At 36.8% G+C, this 21,070-nt stretch overlaps 2 protein-coding genes across 2 annotated transcripts; one reads left to right on the forward strand and one right to left on the reverse strand.

Moving 5' to 3' along the window:
• Positions 1–8,167: 8,167 nt before the first annotated feature.
• Positions 8,168–15,197, reverse strand: slc2a6 (solute carrier family 2 member 6; the record flags this gene model as incomplete). The annotated part of the gene is made up of 8 exons (XM_079253024.1): positions 8,168–8,496; positions 10,353–10,648; positions 10,766–10,941; positions 11,052–11,245; positions 11,442–11,541; positions 12,565–12,661; positions 13,913–14,184; positions 15,144–15,197. 8 exons carry the CDS (start codon positions 15,195–15,197, stop codon positions 8,168–8,170), a joined length of 1,518 nt encoding a protein of 505 aa, XP_079109150.1.
• Positions 15,198–16,336: 1,139 nt separating this feature from the next.
• On the forward strand, positions 16,337–20,797 carry ptx4 (pentraxin 4, long). The gene is made up of 5 exons (XM_079253025.1): positions 16,337–16,468; positions 17,913–18,082; positions 18,476–19,190; positions 19,325–19,484; positions 20,024–20,797. Exons 1-5 carry the CDS (start codon positions 16,355–16,357, stop codon positions 20,710–20,712), a joined length of 1,848 nt encoding a protein of 615 aa, XP_079109151.1. The 5' UTR covers positions 16,337–16,354; the 3' UTR covers positions 20,713–20,797.
• The last annotated feature ends 273 nt before the right edge of the window (positions 20,798–21,070 follow it).

The raw sequence follows: 21,070 nt of genomic DNA on the forward strand, positions 1-21,070 counted from the left end.
CATCACTCCGAGACAGAATGTCCCTAATTTTGGCTATATTACGTAAATGAAAGAAGGCTGTTTTAGTAACCTGCTTAATATGTGGGCCAAAGGACAGGTCAGGGTCAAATATTACTCCAAGGTTTCTCACTGTAGCACTGGAAGCTAAAGTAATGCCATCCAGGTTCATTACAAAAACGGAAAATTTAGCTCTGAGTTTTTCAGATCCAACGAGAATTACTTCAGTCTTATCTGAGTTTAAGAGGAGAAAATTTCTAGACATCCAAGTCTTTACGTCTATGAAACAATTTTGTAGCCTATTGGGCTGATTTGTTTCATCTGGTTTAAAGGATAAGTATAGTTGAGTATCATCTGCATAACAATGAAAGTTTATTCCATGCTGTCTAATAATTTTGCCTAAAGGGAGCATATATAGTGCAAAGAGTACTGGTCCAAGTACAGAACCATGAGGAACTCCATGACTTACTGTAGTTTGGGAGGAGGACTTGTCATTTACATGAACAAACTGAAGTCTATCAGATAAATATGATTTAAACCAGCTTAACGCTGTACCTGTAATTCCAATCACCTGTTCTAGTCTTTGTAACAGAATGTTATGATCGACTGTATCAAATGCAGCACTAAGATCAAGCAAGATAAGTACGGATACAAGTCCTTTGTCTGAGGCCATAAGAAGGTCATTAGTAACTTTCACCAATGCTGTCTCAGTACTATGATGAGCTCTAAATCCTGACTGAAACTCCTCGCATAAATTATTTCTGCTCAGGTGGGCATGTAGCTGAGCTGAAACTATTTTCTCCAGAATTTTGGACATAAACGGGAGGTTAGATATAGGTCTATAATTTGCTATCACCTCTGGATCCAGAGATTGCTTTTTAAGTAAAGGCTTGATTACAGCAGTTTTAAATGATTGTGGTACATATCCTGTCACTAAAGACATATTGATAAGATTTAGTAGTGATGTATTAATTAAAGGGAAAATGTCCTTAAAGAGGCTCGTTGGGAGAGGGTCTAAGATACAGGTGGATGGTTTAGATGAAGCTATTATTTTAGTTAATTCAGAGGGTTGGACAGGACAGAAACTATTTAGACACAAGTCAGATCCTGGTTCTAAGGATGCTTCGGAGACCACAACAGGCTCAACATTATAGGTAGAAGGAAGAGTATTGTGAATTTGATCTCTAATAGTGTCAATTTTATTCCTGAAAAAATACATGAAATCATCACAGCTAAGTGAGAAAGGAATACATGGCTCCACAGCGCTCCGGCTCCTAGTAAGCCTAGCTACAGTGCTGAAAAGAAACCGAGGGTTGTTTTTGTTTTCCTCTATCAATGATGAATAATAAGCTGTTCTTGCCGTACGTAAGGCTTTTTTGTATATGATTAAACTTTCTTTCCAGGTTAAGTGAGACTCCTCTAGTCCTGATGAACGCCATCTGTTTTCCAAACGCCTTGATGCCTGTTTTAGAGCTCGAAGCTGGGAATTAAACCAGGGAGCCTTCATAATCTTACCTAATTTCTTCTTCTTTAGGGGAGCAACATTATCCAAGGTTGTACGCATTGAAGCTGTTATAGTATCAGCATGTTGATCAATCTGAGCAGGAGTAAGGCTTAAAGGGGGACTCTCAGTTATGCTAACAAATGGTAGATGTGAAAAAATTGATTCAATTGATTGTTTAAATTTTGTAATATTATTGTCTGATAAACATCTACTATAGTAGAATTTATTTTTGGTCAGTGAGTAATCAAATAAAGTGAATTCAAAGGTTAACAAGAAGTGATCGGACAAGACAGGGTTTTGAGGAAATACTTTGAGCTTATCAGTCTCAATACCATATGTTAGAACAAGATCAAGAGTGTGACCATGAGAGTGAGTGGCTCCATTGACATTTTGTGAAAACCCAATTGAGTTTAGAATAGAGCTAAAGGAAATGTTTAAACTATCATTTTCAACGTCAACATGAATATTAAAATCACCTAGTACAATGACCTTATCAGTAGTCAGCACTAACTCAGACAAGAGATCAGAGAATTCGGTCAGAAACTCGGAGTAAGGTCCAGGTGGGCGATACACTAATGCTAAAAGGAGCGGTTTCTGTGAATTCCATTTTGGATGAGATAAATTTAATGTCAGGAATTCAAAGGATTTATAGTTAGTTTTGTGCTTAGGATTAATTAAAAATTCTGACTTAAAAATAGCTGCAACACCTCCTCCTCTGCCTGTAGTTCTAGGAATGTGAAAGCTTAAATAGTTAGCTGGCGTAGCTTCATTAATACTAACATAATCCTCTTGCTGTAACCAGGTTTCCGTAAGACAGAATAAATCAATGTGGTGATCACCTATCAAGTCATTGACTAATAAAGACTTATTTGGGAGGGATCTAATATTCAGTAGGCCACACTTTATTGTCTTATTTTCAGATTTTATTAGATCCATTGTTTTTATTTTATGAGGTTTTCACGATTAACCCCAGAAGTGTTTTTGTGTTGTTTAATTCTTACTGCTGGGAAGTTGTATAAGGTCGGAATGGGGTTTTGGGTGGGCGACGGCAGGTGGGAAGCTGCAGAAAAGTGTGTAGGACTACAATTCTGCCTCCTGGTCCCAACCCTGAGTTGTCAATTTAGCTGACTAATAAAAGAGTCCAAATTGCTAGATAAGAGAGCGGCTCCATCCAACGTGCTATGGATGCCATCTCTCCTAATAAGACCAGGCTTTCCCCAAAAAGCGCTCCAATTATCTATAAAACCCACGTTGTTATCGGGACACCACCTAGACAACCAGCGGTTGAAGGATGACATGCGGCTAAACATGTCATCGCTGATTAAATTTGGCAAGGGACCAGAGAAAACTACGGAGTCCGTATATGTACGTATATATATATATATATATATATATATATATATATATATATATATATATATATATATATATATATATATATATATATATATATGTATATATATGTATATATATATATATATATATATATATATATATATATATATACATACATATATACATACATATATACATACACATATATATATATATATATATATATATATATATATATATATATATATATATATATATATATATATATATGTATATATATGTATATATATATATATATATATATATATATATATATATATATATATACATACATATATACATACACATATATATATATATATATATATATATATATATATATATATATATATATAGAAATATATATATATATATATATATATATATATATATATATATATGTATGTATATATGTATGTATATATATATATATATATATATATATATATATATATATATATATATATACATACATATATACATACATATATATATATATATATATATATATATATATATATATATTTCTATATATATATATATATATATATATATATATATATATATATATATATATATATATATATATATATATATATATATACACATACGTATATACACCATATACTGTTTTCGTTGTCATATTAGCATTATAGGAAGACGTGGGAAGACAGGCAATACCTTTGTACTTTAGACGACAAGAAAGAAAAAATCTGTGATTTAAAAACTAAGAATTGAGCATATTAAATAAAAACAATCATAAGGCATTCTAAAGTAAATATTGCCTCTTGATGGTAATGGTGTGGCTCAAACAAATTATTTTCAGACTATTCTGAATCTTCAACTATCCAATAATTTACCATATTAGTATTTAGTTTATTTTCTATTATTTCATTTTCTGGATGGAAAGATCTACAGCAGCAAGGGGATGTGTGAGACTTTGGGTGTGCCTCTGCTTGATGTCAGCTGGGTGAGGTGGCTGTGTCTATGCGTTTCGATGGGCCAGATGGACAACATTCCTGTAGGAACCAACCCCACGTATACAGACATTCAGCCCTCAGGAAACAAGGGGGTCATCAATAAAATCTTGACATTTATATGTCCCTGCTACAAACACAAACCAGCTTTAGTTAATGTAAAGCGCTAAAGGGAGCATGAATAACTATGTCAGTGTAATTAGATAAACTAAATTTGGAAGTGTTCCTTGAGAATCTTTCGATGTTCACTGATTGTTAATGTCCCGTTGACATAGAATCAAACATATCAGTTGCTTAAAATATGAATTGATCTGCAACAGTTTTGTCTGTAGCTTAAAAAATGTGGATTTTTTGATTTAGCAAACAACAGGCATCATATAACTGGGTGATGGTAAAGTGTGTTCTCATTGTCTTACCTACCCCAACAAGGAAGTCATTTTCTCACATAAACACTGGAAAATGTCCAGAGAATTATGTTCAGATTTACTTTAGATTTTTCAGTTCACACCTGACGCTTGTGTGAAACAAGTGCTCACAAAACAATAATTCAGGGTGGTGCATGTGTACAGCACAGAAAAACCATATGAAAGGTAAATCATGGAAATTACCGTTCAATCTCTATACAGTGAAACAGATGCCACCTGTTTTTGGATGTATCTGTATTTGCTAATAACAGGCTGGATCTGCAGAAACCTTCCTGTAGGTAATACGAGAGACTGATAGGATAAACTCCACCTACAGGTTGATCCATCTTTATTTACTTTTTACATGTAGCGCCTCCAGATAATGTACAGACTATTTAAAGCTACACTGCATATTCGACAAAGAACATAATGTGTTGCAAAATGCTGGATTCTAAAGTAGCTCAATCTAACTTTTAGACCTCAAACATATGTGCTTGCTTTGATAGCACAGAGACACTTGTTTTGTACATTTCTGGAGACTTTGTTGTCCAACAGTAACCAGAGGCTGTGTCACTTTACAGCTACAATTTGCATCTTTGGGATCACATGCCATTAACTGGATATTAGTATGATTAGAAGCACACCTTGGCTGATTCTTCAAAGAAATATTGGACCTGGAAGAAATGTACTTAATTACAAAATAAATCTCTTTAACCGCCAATTCTTGCAGTTTGAATGGGACATTGCAAACAAAGAAAGCAAAGGCTAAGACAAGAGTCAATATTGAACTGACTTTTATTCCCTGGAGTGAGCTCAGAGTACAGGATGCAAGATAGATGCAGAATTAGCCTTTGATAGAGGGTGCCTCAAAGAACAAATCTGCTAACATTCAGAAGTGCTTCAGTAAGACAAACCATTATATTTTCTGATGATAATCAGTTATATTAGTGCCTAAAGCACAAAAAATGCTTAGTGAAGCCTTAAAGAGGTATCATCTGCATAGAATGAGACCTGCATAAACTTGTTTCTAAGACTGAGTGTTGCAGTACATCTTAGAATTTAGAAAGCTTAATTTTTTCCCTTTGATGAGCAAGAGCAGATCTTTGAGAGTTCCTGAGAATAGTTTCAGGTTAATTGACAGTTAAATGACCTGTTTACAGCTCTAATGAATCTTTTGAAGGCGATTAAAATGTTTTGTCAGCCTATGAACTCTGAATAAATGCTTCAAAAATCTTTTAGCTGATACCAGTCATTTATGTTATGTCAATCGCTAATGGGAGAGACAAACATGAAGATGTCACATTTCACAAATGAAAATCACTTTGGGCGTTGTCTCGGGGTGGAGGGAGAATGAAAATGGGTGTTGTCAAAAGTCTAAAAATAGCCTCTGAATCAGCGAATATATAAAAACTGAGTGAGCCATGTTTACAGTCTCATTGATATGTGTCTATGTTATGTTGGCCTCATTTTGTGCCTTTGTGTCAGTGTGTTGCCAATATATCTGTTAACCATTTCCACAAGTTAAAAAAAACAAACAAACAGAATTGATCTGCTTACCTGGATGTTGACTCAGTGTTGTAAAATAGAAGTTTTAATCAAAAAGCAATAATTAGAAGTTTTGGGATAATAAGAAACAGTTTTTGCAATTGATTCCTTTTTCAATTGTTTTAGTTTTAAAAATCTATATTTTGACTGGTCTTGTCATGGAAATGGAGAGCAGGTAGTGTTAAAAACCTCTGTTACAGTGAAGTAGTGTTAATGGTGTTGATCTGTTTTGCTTTGCAATGTCAGGTAACATGCAATAGCTAAAGATAAAATACCTAACTGATGCATCACCTAAAAAGGTACATACTTGGCATTGTAATATGCATCTTTTTAAGTGCTTGTTTTAAGAGTATTACAGTATGTAATTGATTCAGGAATGTGTCCAAACAAGTGATAAGAATGGTTTGTCAAGCCATGTGGCAGTATATTTCCATTCGCTTAGATTTCAAAAGGATGAGAGAAAAACTGAAGCACAATATTGCTGTTGGACATGATTACACTTAGAAAATATACACATCAAAACCTTAAAAACATGATAAGACCAGGTATTTTTACAGGACAAGACAGGACAAGTACAAAATAAACTTTTACAGGCCCTTTAACCACCAATTCCTGCTATTTCAAAAGTAACAATTTATTATCCAGACCAAGTCTTAAACTGGTTAACATTACCCAGTTTACATAAGAAATATCTTTGTCTAACTGCAAGAGACTGCCGGATATTGTTCAAATGAACCCCAAGCTGAAAATAAACCACATCAGTTCAATCACATCTCGGTTTTTGTAATTCTGTGATGATGCCCAATATCCACACCTTAGCCATTCAGTCACCAGTCAGGCTTAGACATTGCTTCATATTCTAAAATGTTTTTGTTAATGATGGCAGAAAGCGTGGGAAAATATAGTTTCACGCCTAATTTAACTATTATTGTGTTGTTTTGGTCATGTAAGGCAAATTATTTCCTTCAAACATCCATGATTTACTGTCTTTCTTTAATAACATTACTCCATTGTGTGTCAGTCACCTTTTAGATATGAAATACTTTATTTAGTAAAATATCAGCTTTTATTGAAAAATAGAAGATTTTAATCAACATTTTTTTCTCGTCTTTTTTTTTTTTTTTTTTTTTTACAAAATCTCACCTATCACTACACAATTCTTTGTCCAGGTTTTCAGATAATCCAATCATATTGATTTATTGTTTAAAGCTACAAGTTCTCCAAGACATTTCAATCAACTTATTTTAAAAGTTTTACAACCAATCAAATTATCATCTTAATGCTTTAGCTGTTTATGAAGCACTGTGCACACAATTACATGTGTATTTCACATCTTAATACAGTCACTCCATAGATAATTTAATTTGTGTGATTTGGCAAACTAAAACTGGTTCTGCATAGTTATTAGAAAAATGGGGCGTTAATGGGCAGTGCCAGTGGCCGGATCGGAATCGGTCCTGTGACACTGACTACACTTTGCCATGTGATGTGGTCTGCTGAACCCTGTTAAGCCTGTTTGCATCAGTTTCAATCCTCTGATGTACCAGTTTTTTAATTACCCATTCGCAGCGGTGAATACATTTCATATAATTGTATGTTCACATTTACTCTATAAAGTTTTGTACATAAATTATGATCTGTTAAAGATTATAGACTATGATTTAATTGTTTAATTTATATTTATTTTGTTTGGTGTATAGTAAAGAATAATTCAAAAGAAAAACATTGTAAATGAATGTAGTATAAAGTTGCTTCATTGTTGTGTACAATACTTCTATGAGCTGACTGTATGTGGTACATAAGTGCAAATCATAACTTAATAAAGTGCTTGTAAAGTGTGTAGTACAGTAACCCAAAAAGTGGATGTTCTGGTGTGTTTCTGTGAAATGATGGCAGGTTGTCAAAGCAGGCCAATAAATCAACTTGACTTCAAGCAACCCCATTAACCTTTCAACCCTTAATATTTTGGTTCACATGTGTGTCTCATACAATAAGGCTTATTTTACTCCCATGTTTGTACTCTAGGCACATATCAGTGATTACACTGACCTTAGCTGTGTCTGAGTTGTGCATCACAACCCTCCAGCTACATGCAGGTGGATTTCTGTTGCCATGGTTGAAGGAAAGAATAAAAGTGTTTGAAGTATTTGGAGGTAAATTGGCATATGTAAGAGATCTAACTAGAGGCTGAATAAATACGTTGTAAATCTGTATTTGCTTCAACCTGTGTGGAAGATCAACAGCTGCTTCCTGACCTCAGTGTGTCATTACTAATTAAAAGGGCTCCATTATTAGAAATGGCCGCCTTTCAGGATTATTCATTGGTTTTCTTTTAGATTTAATAACAACATTAAAACTCATTTCATTCAACTGGACTGTGCATCAGAATGACTCTGTATGATTGTGAACGAACGACCTGTCCTGAAATAGTTCTCAATTTCCTCCAGCGAGCGGCCACGAGTCTCTGGGATACACACTGCGTTGAACAGCAGGCAGAGGACACACACCACGGTGAAAATGAGGTAGGGCACGTACAGGCCGTAATCATCCACCAGGTGAGTGAAGGCGTGTGTGAGCCCAAAAGCCGTCAACCAGCTGACGATGACGCACAGTCCTGAAGCTTTGCCCCTAGCGACCAGCGGGAGGACCTCTGACATCAACAGCCATGTGATTGGGCCCCATCCCATGGCGTATCCTAGGAGACAGTCAACAATGAGATGATGAAGCACATAAAAGTTTTAATGTTTTTTTTTTTCTTGAAATGGGTGTGACAGCATACCAACCAGTGTCACCAGTCACAGTTGAGTTTGAAGATGTGAATGTTCATGTGCAATGTCAGTTTATAGAGCTAAAAATAACATCTACACGAGTGCTCAGCAGGTCTAGACATGTTCAAACAAGACATACATTTACTATAACCATCATGAACAGAATAAAGAGATGACAGACTGTTAATAAAACTTAAATAAGCCATTTAAAGTATTTGTGAATCCATGTATGTTTATGGAGGCTGGTTGACTTATTTGTGTTTCTGAGCACTTTTCCTTGAAACAAACTGAACAGTTATGTAGTGTTTTGCTAAATGCTGTGTGAGCCAGTGATGAGCTGAATGCCAACATGCCTTTTATGACAATAATAAAAGGATGTTTAGAAATCCCCTGGTAAGTGGATTGATTGGCTTGTTTGAGAGGTGAAATGACCAACCAATATTCCTTTTTGAATTGGGCTTCTCAGACATTTTCAGGATGCTAACCAAACAGATAAATGGTCTCACACACACACACCCACACTGTACCTCATATTTCATAATCACTTTTTAGTTATTATAAATAATAAGCACCAGCATCTCTGAAAACTGTTTTAAACGTATAAATTAGTCCAAACGTTTTCCTTTAATCAACACATTAACTGTCAAATTAGCATTATTAGTTATTGTAAATAGCAATAAAAGCCCTCAGTTTATTCGTAAATGTTTACTGAAGTAATAACTAGTTATTTTTGTAACTACTCCTGAAAGAATGTAAGTTTACAACATTTCAACATAGGCTTCACTTTTTATTCCTACAAGCATCAGGTGTCCCGATGGGGCTGACTCCACAGATGATCATGAATAAACTCTTGACAGACTATTAGCTTAATGTTGTGCTCCATTTGCTTCAGAATATTAGTTTGCTAAATGATGCCACACTTGATTTTTTCTAGGTGGAAACTGATAAGCTGCAAAGTTTCTCATTCATGCAGTTTATGGTTTTCAGGCTCAGCTGAGCTTAGATGGGTTTCCTTTCATGAAGATGTTCTTCATTTCTGATGGAGGTAGTGGGAGTTTGTAGTCTCTGAAACCACTCATATTTTGGAGTTTATGACCGTCCCCAAGCATCTTTACTTAACTGAGATCTATTTAGTGTCACTATTGTCCGTAATTTCACTTGAGTCTTCAAAAAACTAAACCCAGTCTCGTTGACTTTACTTAACCAAAGCAGCGCTAGTTCATTGTCTGCACTGACTGGGCTAGCTTTACTAGCAGTACAAGCTAATGTCAACACATTGCAATCTAATCTGCACATTACAAACACCAGATGTGTGTACACTGATATTAGACAGTGTGTTTTCTGTGGGGGGGGCATGTTGGATTTATGGGTAAGAGTTGGTGACTCCAATATCTTTTAGTTAGAAAGTTCAGCTGAGTTGGTTTACTGGAAGATAATGGATGATGCAACAATTTATGACTTGTCAAAAGAAGTTAATGATGAACATGTCTTGTTTTTTTCTCATCTATGTCTGATTATGTGCATTATCAACAAAATTGGTGATATGTAATCATTAGTTTGTTGTATGTATTACTGATGTGGAATGATAGAACTGGATGCACCTCAAACCTGACTGACAACATATGATATGGACCAAAACCCATACAGGCTCTGGCTCTTTGGTCCTCTGTGTAACTGGACCTCTGTACTGTCAACCTTAGCATTCATATGGTTAAAACAAAGGTCATGGGTTAAAAAGGCATGGACTGTTAAAAGCAAGAAATGTATTGTTGTTCTTACTCACCGAATATAAACACTACAGTGCTAATGAGAGGGACGAAGCTTGCAGCAGCTTGCTGGGTGGCCTGTAAGGTGGAGCCCAGGCCATTAGGGGAGCTGTAGTCCACAGTTGTGTGGTTGACAGGAACAGGAACTGGAGGACATGGTGTGGTGTGGGAGATCATGGTCAGAGTCAGAGTGGACAAAAACATCAGCATGCTTGAAGTGTACAGCAAGGCTTTGCGTCCTGCTTTGTCCATCAAAGTGGCTGCAATGGCTACAGCACAGAGGCGGACGGCACCCACAATGGCAGCATCGTATCTGACAGATGCAAAACAATGACACATCAATGCTTGGACTTGACAGAGCATCCTGATTTCAGATCATATACTGATTATTTATGAATAGTTTGTGATTTAATACTGTAAGATGCTCAACCTGGGCTCCAAGGACACATTGGTCTTCGCAAAGATGGGCTCCAGGTAGACTAGAACTGGTGTGATGCCCGTCATCTGCTGAAGAAAGCGCATCCCCACTGAAATCAAGATTGGTCTGTAGTAAATGGGCTTTGCCAGCTGAGTCCATGTGATTTTATCCTGTGTGTTGATGCTGTGCTGCATTTTTTAAACACAAAAACACAAACAGAAAAGTAATTATAAGCATTTATATGGGCTGTGGTTAGTATTCAGCTGAAGTCAGAGGAAGTGCAGTTGTGTTCTTTTACCTGTATGGCGCGGAGCTCAATATGTATGTCATAATCGGCTCCCCGAAGCCAGCGGAGAGACTTCTCTGCGTGCTGCTCTCGGCCAAGAGAGAGGAGCCGCCTGGGGGAGGATGGCATAAAGGCCAGCAGCACTACCATCAGCACAGCTGGCACAGACCCTGCCACCGCCAGCCATCGCCATGGTACCACCAGACCTGCACATCGTTTGGTACCATGAGCAACAGTTGTACAGCTGCAGTGTATCTTTCTGATATTTCACAGTAGATTAATCAGATTATATGAAAAAATCTACCTTTAAAATGACAATTTGACAAAAATGTAAGTTGTGTGACCTCAGTGAATAGATACTTTTACTGTGTTTGAGTAAAACAGCTGTGTGTGTTGTGTTACCAAGAGCATAGAGTGTCAGGGTCCCAAACACAGCTGTGATCTGAGGGCAAGAGCCAAGCATTCCTCTCACACCTCTGTGGGAAATCTCTGAAATGTAAACCTGTAGCATAAACATACATAACATTTACATGCAGAAACAGGAATGTGTGTACGTAGGAAAGGTAGAAACTGCAAATTGACTCACTTTGTGTGAAATTCCTTCCTAGTTTATTCCCAGATTGTGGATCAAAACCTATAGTTTCTTATCTACATAACTATGTCCCAATGTACCCCAACTCTGTTTCTTAACCCTCATTCAGCTATTTTTGATCTGATAAAATCTGATAAGTGCCATGTTGCTTTTCTGATCTAAAGTCTTCCTCTGCCATGTTTGGTTCAAATAGCCAGTTCTATGTAGTAACAGTGGATGTATGAGGTTGAATTCCCTGGAGTTCACTTAAATAGTGAGTGTGCAGGTTTTGTTCATCATATTAAGAAGAGGTATGCGTCAATTAGTGGTTAACTTGTCTAGTTATTTTTTGGGGTCATATATAGCACATTTAGAAATGAGTTAAAACCTGTGTAAACACAACATAATCATTTAACCCCTAAAGAACCAACCTATGAAAAGATGTTTCGTCCATTTTCTTTAACATGAAGTTTTTATTTATCCCTTTAACAGAATGTAAAATAAAGTAGAATTTTATTTAGGGTTATTTACCATATATTACCACATGATATGTCAAAAATTTTATAACGTAATCTTCTGCTTATATATATATATATATATATATATATATATATATATATATATATATATATATATACATATACATATATATATATATATATATATATATATATATATATATATATATATATATATATATATATATATATATATATATATATATATATATATATATATATATACATATATATATATAAGCAGAAGATTACGTTATAAAATTTTTGACATATCATGTGGTAATATATGGTAATATATGGTAATATATGGTAAATAACCATACAATAACCATACATATATATATATATATATATATATATATATATATATATATATATATATATATATATATATATATATATATATCGTTAAGGCTCTGCAACCGTGGTAACCTACTGGAATTGATGCAGCAGTCATACCCCCGGCAACACCTGTCAGGAAACGTCCGAAGTGGAGCATCCACAAGTCCACAGCTCCCCCCATCAACATGTACCTGAAACACAGACATGACTATATCTCATAAACCACCCAGTTAGACATGAATAGCATGCGTCTATAACACCGGGGGGAGGAATTTGGGACACTAAGTAAAACAAAAACACTCTTTCAGAATTACTGAGTTATAAGCAAAGATTTTAGAGCTTACGGAGGTACGTACAAAGAAAGCTACTCTGAGGTGTTGTGATATATAGAAGTTATTTTTATCAGAACAACAACAAAAACAACAAAAAAGTTTCCATTCGCTGAAAAAATAAAATTATGAAAGAACTGAGCCACAGATAGAATTAATGGTGAACTCCTCTCATCCACGGCTGCTGAACCTACAGGAACACTAACAGTTCATAATAATCTCTTTTAGTCATCAAGAGACATTTGGTTCCTTCCCAATGGAAGTCTCTGCTCCTGCTTTGCTGCTTCATTAAGGTTAGCAGATTCTCAGCTTACACCAAAAGTTTTTTGGGATTTTACCGACTTGTTAAGTATAAAAGTCTTTTCTGATCACAAGTCAAGCTTTCTCATTCTGTGGAACGCATCTGATATATTTTGTGGTCTGTTATGCAGATGCAAATAAGGAGTCACATTTTACGTTGAAACAATACCCGTATTTTATTACGGGTATTGTTTAACTTGTCTTTGTGGGCTTAATCCACCAAAACAAACAGCTACAGCATTTTCCAAGAGCTCAGTCTCATATATTTGGTAAAATGCAGCCTGAACAGGTGAAGCCCTGAACTTTTCCACAAATTTACATCAACCTTTTAAAACTTTGCTCATTGAATCCTTTCTGTAAATCATCATCGAATCATTGGAAAATTGTTTCTTCCATCAAAAAAAGGTTGAAAGAGGGATTCAAACCCTGATAGTTATGTCTTTACTTCGAAGGATTTGAGATTTTTTCTTTTGCATTCTTTCACAGATTGACAAAGCAACCATTTTTTCCCTCAGACTAATTGACCTCTTTTTGCTTCCATAATAGATGACAGATAATGAAATTCTAGATTGACCTCTGAAGTTCTGCTGACATGGAATAGTCTGACACCGTTTCTTTTGGGTTTGCCATATCCATTCATTCTTCCTTTCTTAATAGAAATCTAAAGGCATGTCATAAGCCACAGTTGTTGAAAACATAAGCGTCACATCCCCCTGTGTTCTACATTTAAGTTACATTGTAAGGCAGCCTTAAAAGTTATCAGAACTGGAAAACTGTCAGCTGCATTGATTATTGGTCAAAGCTGAGACCCACCCAACAGTTGAAGGCACGGCTGACATCATGATGCTCAGCTTCCGTCCAATCAGATCGTTGAGCAGCATGGCCCCCAGCCCGCCTGCCACTGCTCCCAGGGAATAGATGGATCCAAACCAGGCTGCCTGCTCCGTGTCCATCCTGAGCCGAGGATCAGCTTCAGGACTCTTGAACTTTGGCAGGACGGGAGACGAGTAGACGAGAGAGTAACCAAAGTTGAAGTTCCCCAGAACTGCCGAGAACACGGCCAGGAACAGTCTGGAGTTGTTGATCTAAGAAAATAAAATGGGTGTGGACAAATTATAATCCACAAAACAAAAACTCTGCATTTCAATATATTCTAACAATATTTTATTCTTTCTTCTAAAGTCACTTGGCAGACGCTTTTTATCCAAAGCAACTTACATGTGAGAGGTGACCAATTAACCTTAACAATTAACCCAACATGCATGTCTTGTGTGTTATAAAACACTAATATATGAACACTTATGTGTTTAACATTTTAACATTTAGCTTATCTACACAGTGGGCATTTGCAAATGAAGTTGTGAAAAATCTACAATAAATTTCTACATAAAGATCCCAAAGGTTCACATACGTTTTGCCATCAGTAAAATACCGTTTTTTGGTTATTTTCTGCAATAACCGTGCGACTGTCAACCATTTGTGTGAGAATACTATGGTTAGGTCATACAAATAGAGAAATACTGAAGAAATTTTAAAACTTTATCAGTATTATTATTATTTACTTATATTTAAATTAAAGTTAATATCAGTCTTATCTTGTATGGAATGAATTAATTAGTCATAAAATTTACATGCAGATGTTTGGCGGAAGTGCGATATCTGTTTGTAATGTGCACGGAGCATTTCCTGTTCCACAGCTGGATTACACTGATACTGATACTTTCATGTGATTACCACAATAACTAAAAAATGAAAACATTTCTAATTATTCCCTGTGAAATGACATACATCTGAGAAAGATTTATGTTACAATGTGACAGAAGGAATTCTAACTGAGGCCACATGCTGCTTTACATCTGTTTTACTCATTAATTAACAGATTTGCATCAAATGCAGCCAAGATAGAAAGAAATAAGTACTTTTTTTTCTTGCAGTAATTTTGATAAGAGTACTTGTACTTTTACTTTTTTCTTTTACTCTGAGTTTTACAATCACATGATTATACCCACTTATAATAAACCTGAATAAGTGAGCTGTTTCCAACCTTGAAACCAGAAGACGTTGCTCTTCTGTTCAGCAGTGGCGTCTCTTCATCCATGTTTACTGGAGTCCAGTTACTCGAAGCAAAGTTTATCACAGCTGGTGGATTTTTTCAAATCTGTCACAGGTTTTGGTTCCCCCGCTGACAAAGACAAAGTATTTGAGAAATTTTGAATAATGCCTTAGAAGATAACCAGATAAAAAGGAATCAACTTCTACCTGTTTTTGTCCCCCTGAAACGTAATCACAGTTGAGACAAAGGACTAGAGAGCATTTACCATTCAAACAATCATATCTGTGAAGGATCTTGTCATGAACAGCGTGCAGCAAAGGGATTTCCAGAGTGGCAATAGAAAATTGTAGAGGTTGCATGAGAAACTACATCTGGTCACAGAAATACTGAAACTGAAAGTAAAAGAGTGTGTTCACACTGGATTGAATCTGTGAGGACGGCTTTGTTCCCATGAACCTTTTTTTTGCATTAAACACAGAAAGGAATCACACATGCGATGACAAATACTGACCCAGCTGGAGTTCAGCTGAACTTTTCTTGTCAGATTAAAACGCTTGAAAAGCTGCATTATTTCATTCCAGCTGAAGGAGGTAAATGCTGTCGTAGTGTTACAACCAGGCCAAGAAGCAGAAGGGAGGGAGGATTCCTGGATTGGGCCATTCACAGCGAAAGCAGAAGAAGAAGAAGTGAGCCAGACCTCCCTCCAGCTGAATCAGGGGGGAGAGGAAAGTACAGGGCAGTTCTTCCTCAGTCCACACATAATGAAATTTACAGTCATATTGTTGCATAAGAGTGGAATTAGCATGCACTCAGTATGGTTAGTCTCCTGTACACTCTTCTCAGACTGATCGGTATCTGATTGTGTGTCCCACAGGAAGGCATTGAAAGCTTTTAATTAGCAGAATCCTCGTGTAGAGCAACACTTTAACATCATGGTGTGTTTCCATATCCTGCTTTTCAATAAATACAGAGGATGGGAGTCATTTGAGCTGCAAACTAGAGACAAAAAGCTGATGTCCCAATAATTCCATTTACATTTCCTCTCAGCTCCCCAGTGATGTGTGTGTATTGTGTGTGTTCATACAGAGTGCTTTAAGACCAGTCCTTTCCAGCTGCAGTATGTCATTCCCTGTTCCTTCACTTCCACACTTCCAGCAAGGAACCAGTCCTGCATTCCCATTTTGCACCTTTTACGCTCCGCCATGGGTGGTCACCTGCCACAGATCCTGCTTCACATGTTTCTTCTGCAACTCCAGGTTGTAAAGGTTCAGAGATCTCAGGTCATTTTCAAGAAAATACAACAACTCGATGAACAGGTTGGTTTGAATATTACCCAGGGTGTTTGTGTGAGTGTGTTGTACTTTATTAACAGTGTCAAATTATTACACTTGCTGATAAAAAAGAGGGTTATGTTAACCGGAAATAACTCCAGTGTATTAAATAAATGCTTTAACTCTCATGTAAAACATGTTTTATTTCAGATTACTTATTGGATAATTGTAGAAGTGGAAATGGGAGTTATGGGAGTTATTCCATGAGGACTGAACTGAATAAGGCTACAAGTGTGCATCACCGCTTACATCAGAACTTTAGTCCTTCTTTAGCTCCTCCATTCTCCTTCACTCCATTCATAAAGGGGCAATAAGTACAGACTAATTACTCCACACCGAAGAGTTACATCTGCCTCATGAAGAAGCCATCAAACAGCCATTTTTTTTGGGTTTAGAACTTAAACAAATATTATGTCAGCTACTAGACTATAAATAAACAGGATTAGTTGGAATTTGTACAGGCATAAAACTGCAGAAAACACTTTGCTACATCTGAATTTTAAATGTGTTTCTTTTTAGGATAAAACTAAAAATCATTTTAAATCCCGTAATCAACTTGCATTTATAGTTCATCAATATTGATATAACAAAAACTTGTCATAATGGAGCCCTGTGATGGTCTGGCAGCTTGTGGATGGATGGATGGATGGATGGATGGTCATAATGAAGCCACCTAACTTAGCTTCACAGAATAGATTAAACTGATCACTTTATTATTATTATTATTATTATTATTATTATTATTATTATTTTGTTGTTGTTATTATTTCTGTAATTCCAAATGTTTAAATTTGATCATTTTTCATTCTGGACTCATTTTAACAGGTCAGTTCTGCAACATTAAAATTTAACTTGAAATACCCTTAAAATTTAGTAAAATAATAAACATTACCCTAATATGTTTATTTGCTTATTTTTTAGCTTTAGAGTTTTCATTTAGTAAAATATTTAAATAAATATATAATTTAATTTTTTTAAATAAATTTTTTTCTATCCTACTTATATCTTTGCACATGGACAGAATTATAGGTATGCAATATTTCTGAATCCCCGTTAATCCCTGTTAACTTCTCAAATTTTCCAATATTGTGAAAATTGCAGAAGTGCTGGAAAAGTTGCCACATGACTCTTTCACATTCCACCAAAAAAAGGAGAAAAGAGTTTGAGGTGATGTTACATTTTTACAAGGACGAACCCTTTTGACTATTACAGAGTAATAAAAAGTCCAAATTCAAGTCTTTCTGTACAAATATATAAATGTATAAATAAATATATTAAAAGTTGCTGAAATCATGGAAAAACTCATGTAAAAATCATGACTGCTCATCACAGACGTGTATGATCTGTTTTTTTTTCCTCTGGACATTTTGACTATTTCCCCATCTTTCAAATCAAAGTGCAAACAAACTCATGACAGTTTTTCTGTTAGTTCAACCAGTTTCAGACTTTCACCCAGGCCAGATTGGACATGTTGGCTCTGAACCCATCCTTGGATGTGTTGGAAAGTCGCATTCAGGCCCTGAGTGACCATTACCACCACATGTCACAAGATCTGGAACACCTGAGACTCAGCACAGAGCAGGAAATCAAAGGTCTAAGGTTAGAGCTGTGTTGTCAATGTTCAAATCTTGTGGATTGATACGACACAGACCAAACAAATCCTTGTGTTTGGCCACAAAAGGCAGAAAATGCATGTTATTGGAACATTTGGCACATAGACTGGTTATAATATTTCCTAAATTTGCAGAGTTTTGGTTTTCTTGTATTTTTTGGTTTAAAAAGAAAAAGCCGTTTATATAGTAGCTTGCAAACAATTGTTTGTGTCCATGAAAGTCAGGAATGTTCAGCAGCTTCCAGTTGTGAAAATCCTCTCTAGAAAGATAGAATCTGCATTTGCATAATTGATGCATTTTGTTTGTTTGTTATGTCTATTCTTTCATATGGTCTTGAAGCAGAGTGAAACAGAGCAAATCATTTCTTTAATAATCCCAGAGGTTGGATTCGAAAGATTGACAAGAAGGCCAAGCGAATGGAGGGTCGATTGGTTTTGTTGGAGAAAAACCACAGGAAAAACAGCTGTCCCATCCAGGAACTGAAGCCTGATCCTGGTCAGGACCTCTCAAACTTGACTCTGGAGCTTCAAAGTCAAGAAGAGAAGTTGGTTGCCCTTCAAGTCCAACGTGATGAGCTGATTGTTGGTCTACAAGGTTTGCAGGAATCACTGAAACGACAGGCGCTGATTGTGACCCGACTAGAGCGTCGGATTAGTGAAGTTCTGCAGTCGAATGGAAGAAGGAAAGCCAAAGGGTGGGGAAGGATGGGAGAGGCCACCAGCTCAAACTTTACATCTCCAGAATTATATGAAAATCACAGGAAAAACCAGATGTTTAGAGGAGGAAGGGATTGGAGGATTCCGAACCAAGGACGGCCATCCAGACTAGAACTAATCAGCCAAAGTCATACTGATAGTCACTCATTGGCTGAACAGTATCAATATCATGGAACAAATAAGCCTAAACACTCAAAAGCCCCAAAATCAAGAGCTCATCTTGAGAAAAAAGTCCATCATCCAAACGCTGGACCTCTTCCACCTCAGCCACAAACTCATCATCGCACTCAAACATGGCCCTATTCAACAGGCCAGAAGCACCGCCAGCCTGATGCAACTGTAACTCATAATCACACCCAGATCCAGCAACTATCCCAGGTTGGTTCTGTAACAGGGGTTGAACTATTAACCTTCCACTTGGACCTGCAGGTTCAGCCTTACCTGGAACCAAAAATACACAAAGGTCCATGCAGAGATCGCCTCATAACCAGGATTGATCTGTTCTCCATCAGCCCACAGCCAAACCTCATCACCTCAGGGCCAGTGGGTGGGATGAAGGAGAAGTGGACAACAATGACACAAAGGGAGAGTCTTCAGGGATCCATAGTGTCCTTCAGCTTCCTGTAAGGCACAAGATCCCAGCATGGCCAGTTCCCAAAAAGGATGCGGTCAGTAAGTAAAGTCTCTGGTCAATAAATAGTCAAAACAATCAGACAAGAAACAGTTTAAATATACAGCATTGTGCTCGCTTTAAGGGTCATATTTACATTTCAGATGTCTGCTAGATGATATTTACATGCTTTAATTAAAAAAGAAAAATTCAGCACAAGTGTGTATTTTAAGTGAAGGTTTTGGAAGACTCTGAGGTCCCAACTTAATGGAAGTTCATTAGAACTTTATGTTTTGTTTGACTAAATTAGGAGCCAAACAGGGAATGTTAATTGATCATAGTATTTCCCAACAGGAAGACTAACTTTTACATGTTGGTACCATGATTGTTGTAGACCAGGAGTACCCCAGTCCAGCCTTCGACATCTACTATTCTGCAACTTTTAGAAGCAGCTCCTTCTTCAATACGCCTAAATCAAAATGGCTGAATTTCCTCATCTGCATGCCATCCAGAAGTAGAAGCCTGGCAATGAGACATTCATTTGAATGACCTGAGCATCCCTGTTGTAGACTGAAAATGCCCTCTCTCTCTGTATCCTCAGTCTGTAACGTGGACTCCATGCTGTTGTTCCCGTCAGTCTCATCAGAGAACTACGCCAGCTTCTCCCAGAGTCTCCCAGACCTTTCTGAACTTTCTCTTTGCTTATGGCTCCGTGTTGAGGACCCACATGTTGGCACTCTGCTCTCCTACGCTACAGAGAACAATGACAACCAAATAGTTCTGTTTGGACCCAGCTCCTCTGCTTCCTCCTCATTCTCCCAACCTTCCTACCCTTCTTCTTTATCCTCAACTTCCTCGATCTCCCTGGACTTTGTCATTGGAAACCCCATGCATCGTCGTCTCCCTGTGTCATCACTTATGGATACTCACTGGCACCACCTTTGTGTTCTTTGGTCCTCTATCCAGGGCCAATTCTGGTACTACCAGAACCGCAATCTCATCTCTTCTGGCTCTAACTTTAGGAAGGGGTGGGAGATTCCTGGAGGTGGATCTGTGGTGCTTGGACAGGAGCAAGACTCTGATGGTGATGGGATTGATCCTGGCGTAGGTTTTATGGGGCAAACGACAGGGTTCAACTTATGGAACCGGGTCCTGAGCCAGTCAGAGGTAGAAGGGCTGGCAGAAGGGAGGGGTGTGCCTCGCGGAGTGGTGCTGGGCATGAAGGATATCAAAGAAGTTCATGGGGAGGTCCAGCATCTGGCCTGTGAGTGTTTAGAGCGCTGCTTCTGAAGAAAGTTATAGAGCAGCAATCAGTTGAAGAATCTGATTTACATTTGTTTTTATATACACCTATAATGCAGACCCAGGGCTTGGACACATTAGTAAGTTCAAACCTAGAATCAACACAAATGGATGTTGGATGGACAATGGAGCTGCACATTTAATGTCAAGATTCTTTACTTGTATGTCAGTGAAAAGTTATGATCACATGCATCCTTCCTTTGTTAGAAATATGAATTGATATAAATTCTATAAACCTGTTTCCAATAAAGTCTGGACAGTGCATAAAAACAGAGTTAATAACTTGCACACTGTTCAAACTTATATCTTATTAAGAATAGAACAAAAAATTTACAGTTCATGTCTA

The sequence above is a fragment of the Telmatherina bonti genome (assembly GCF_933228915.1).
Source record: "Telmatherina bonti genome assembly, chromosome: 14".
Taxonomy (NCBI): Eukaryota; Metazoa; Chordata; class Actinopteri; order Atheriniformes; family Telmatherinidae; genus Telmatherina; species Telmatherina bonti.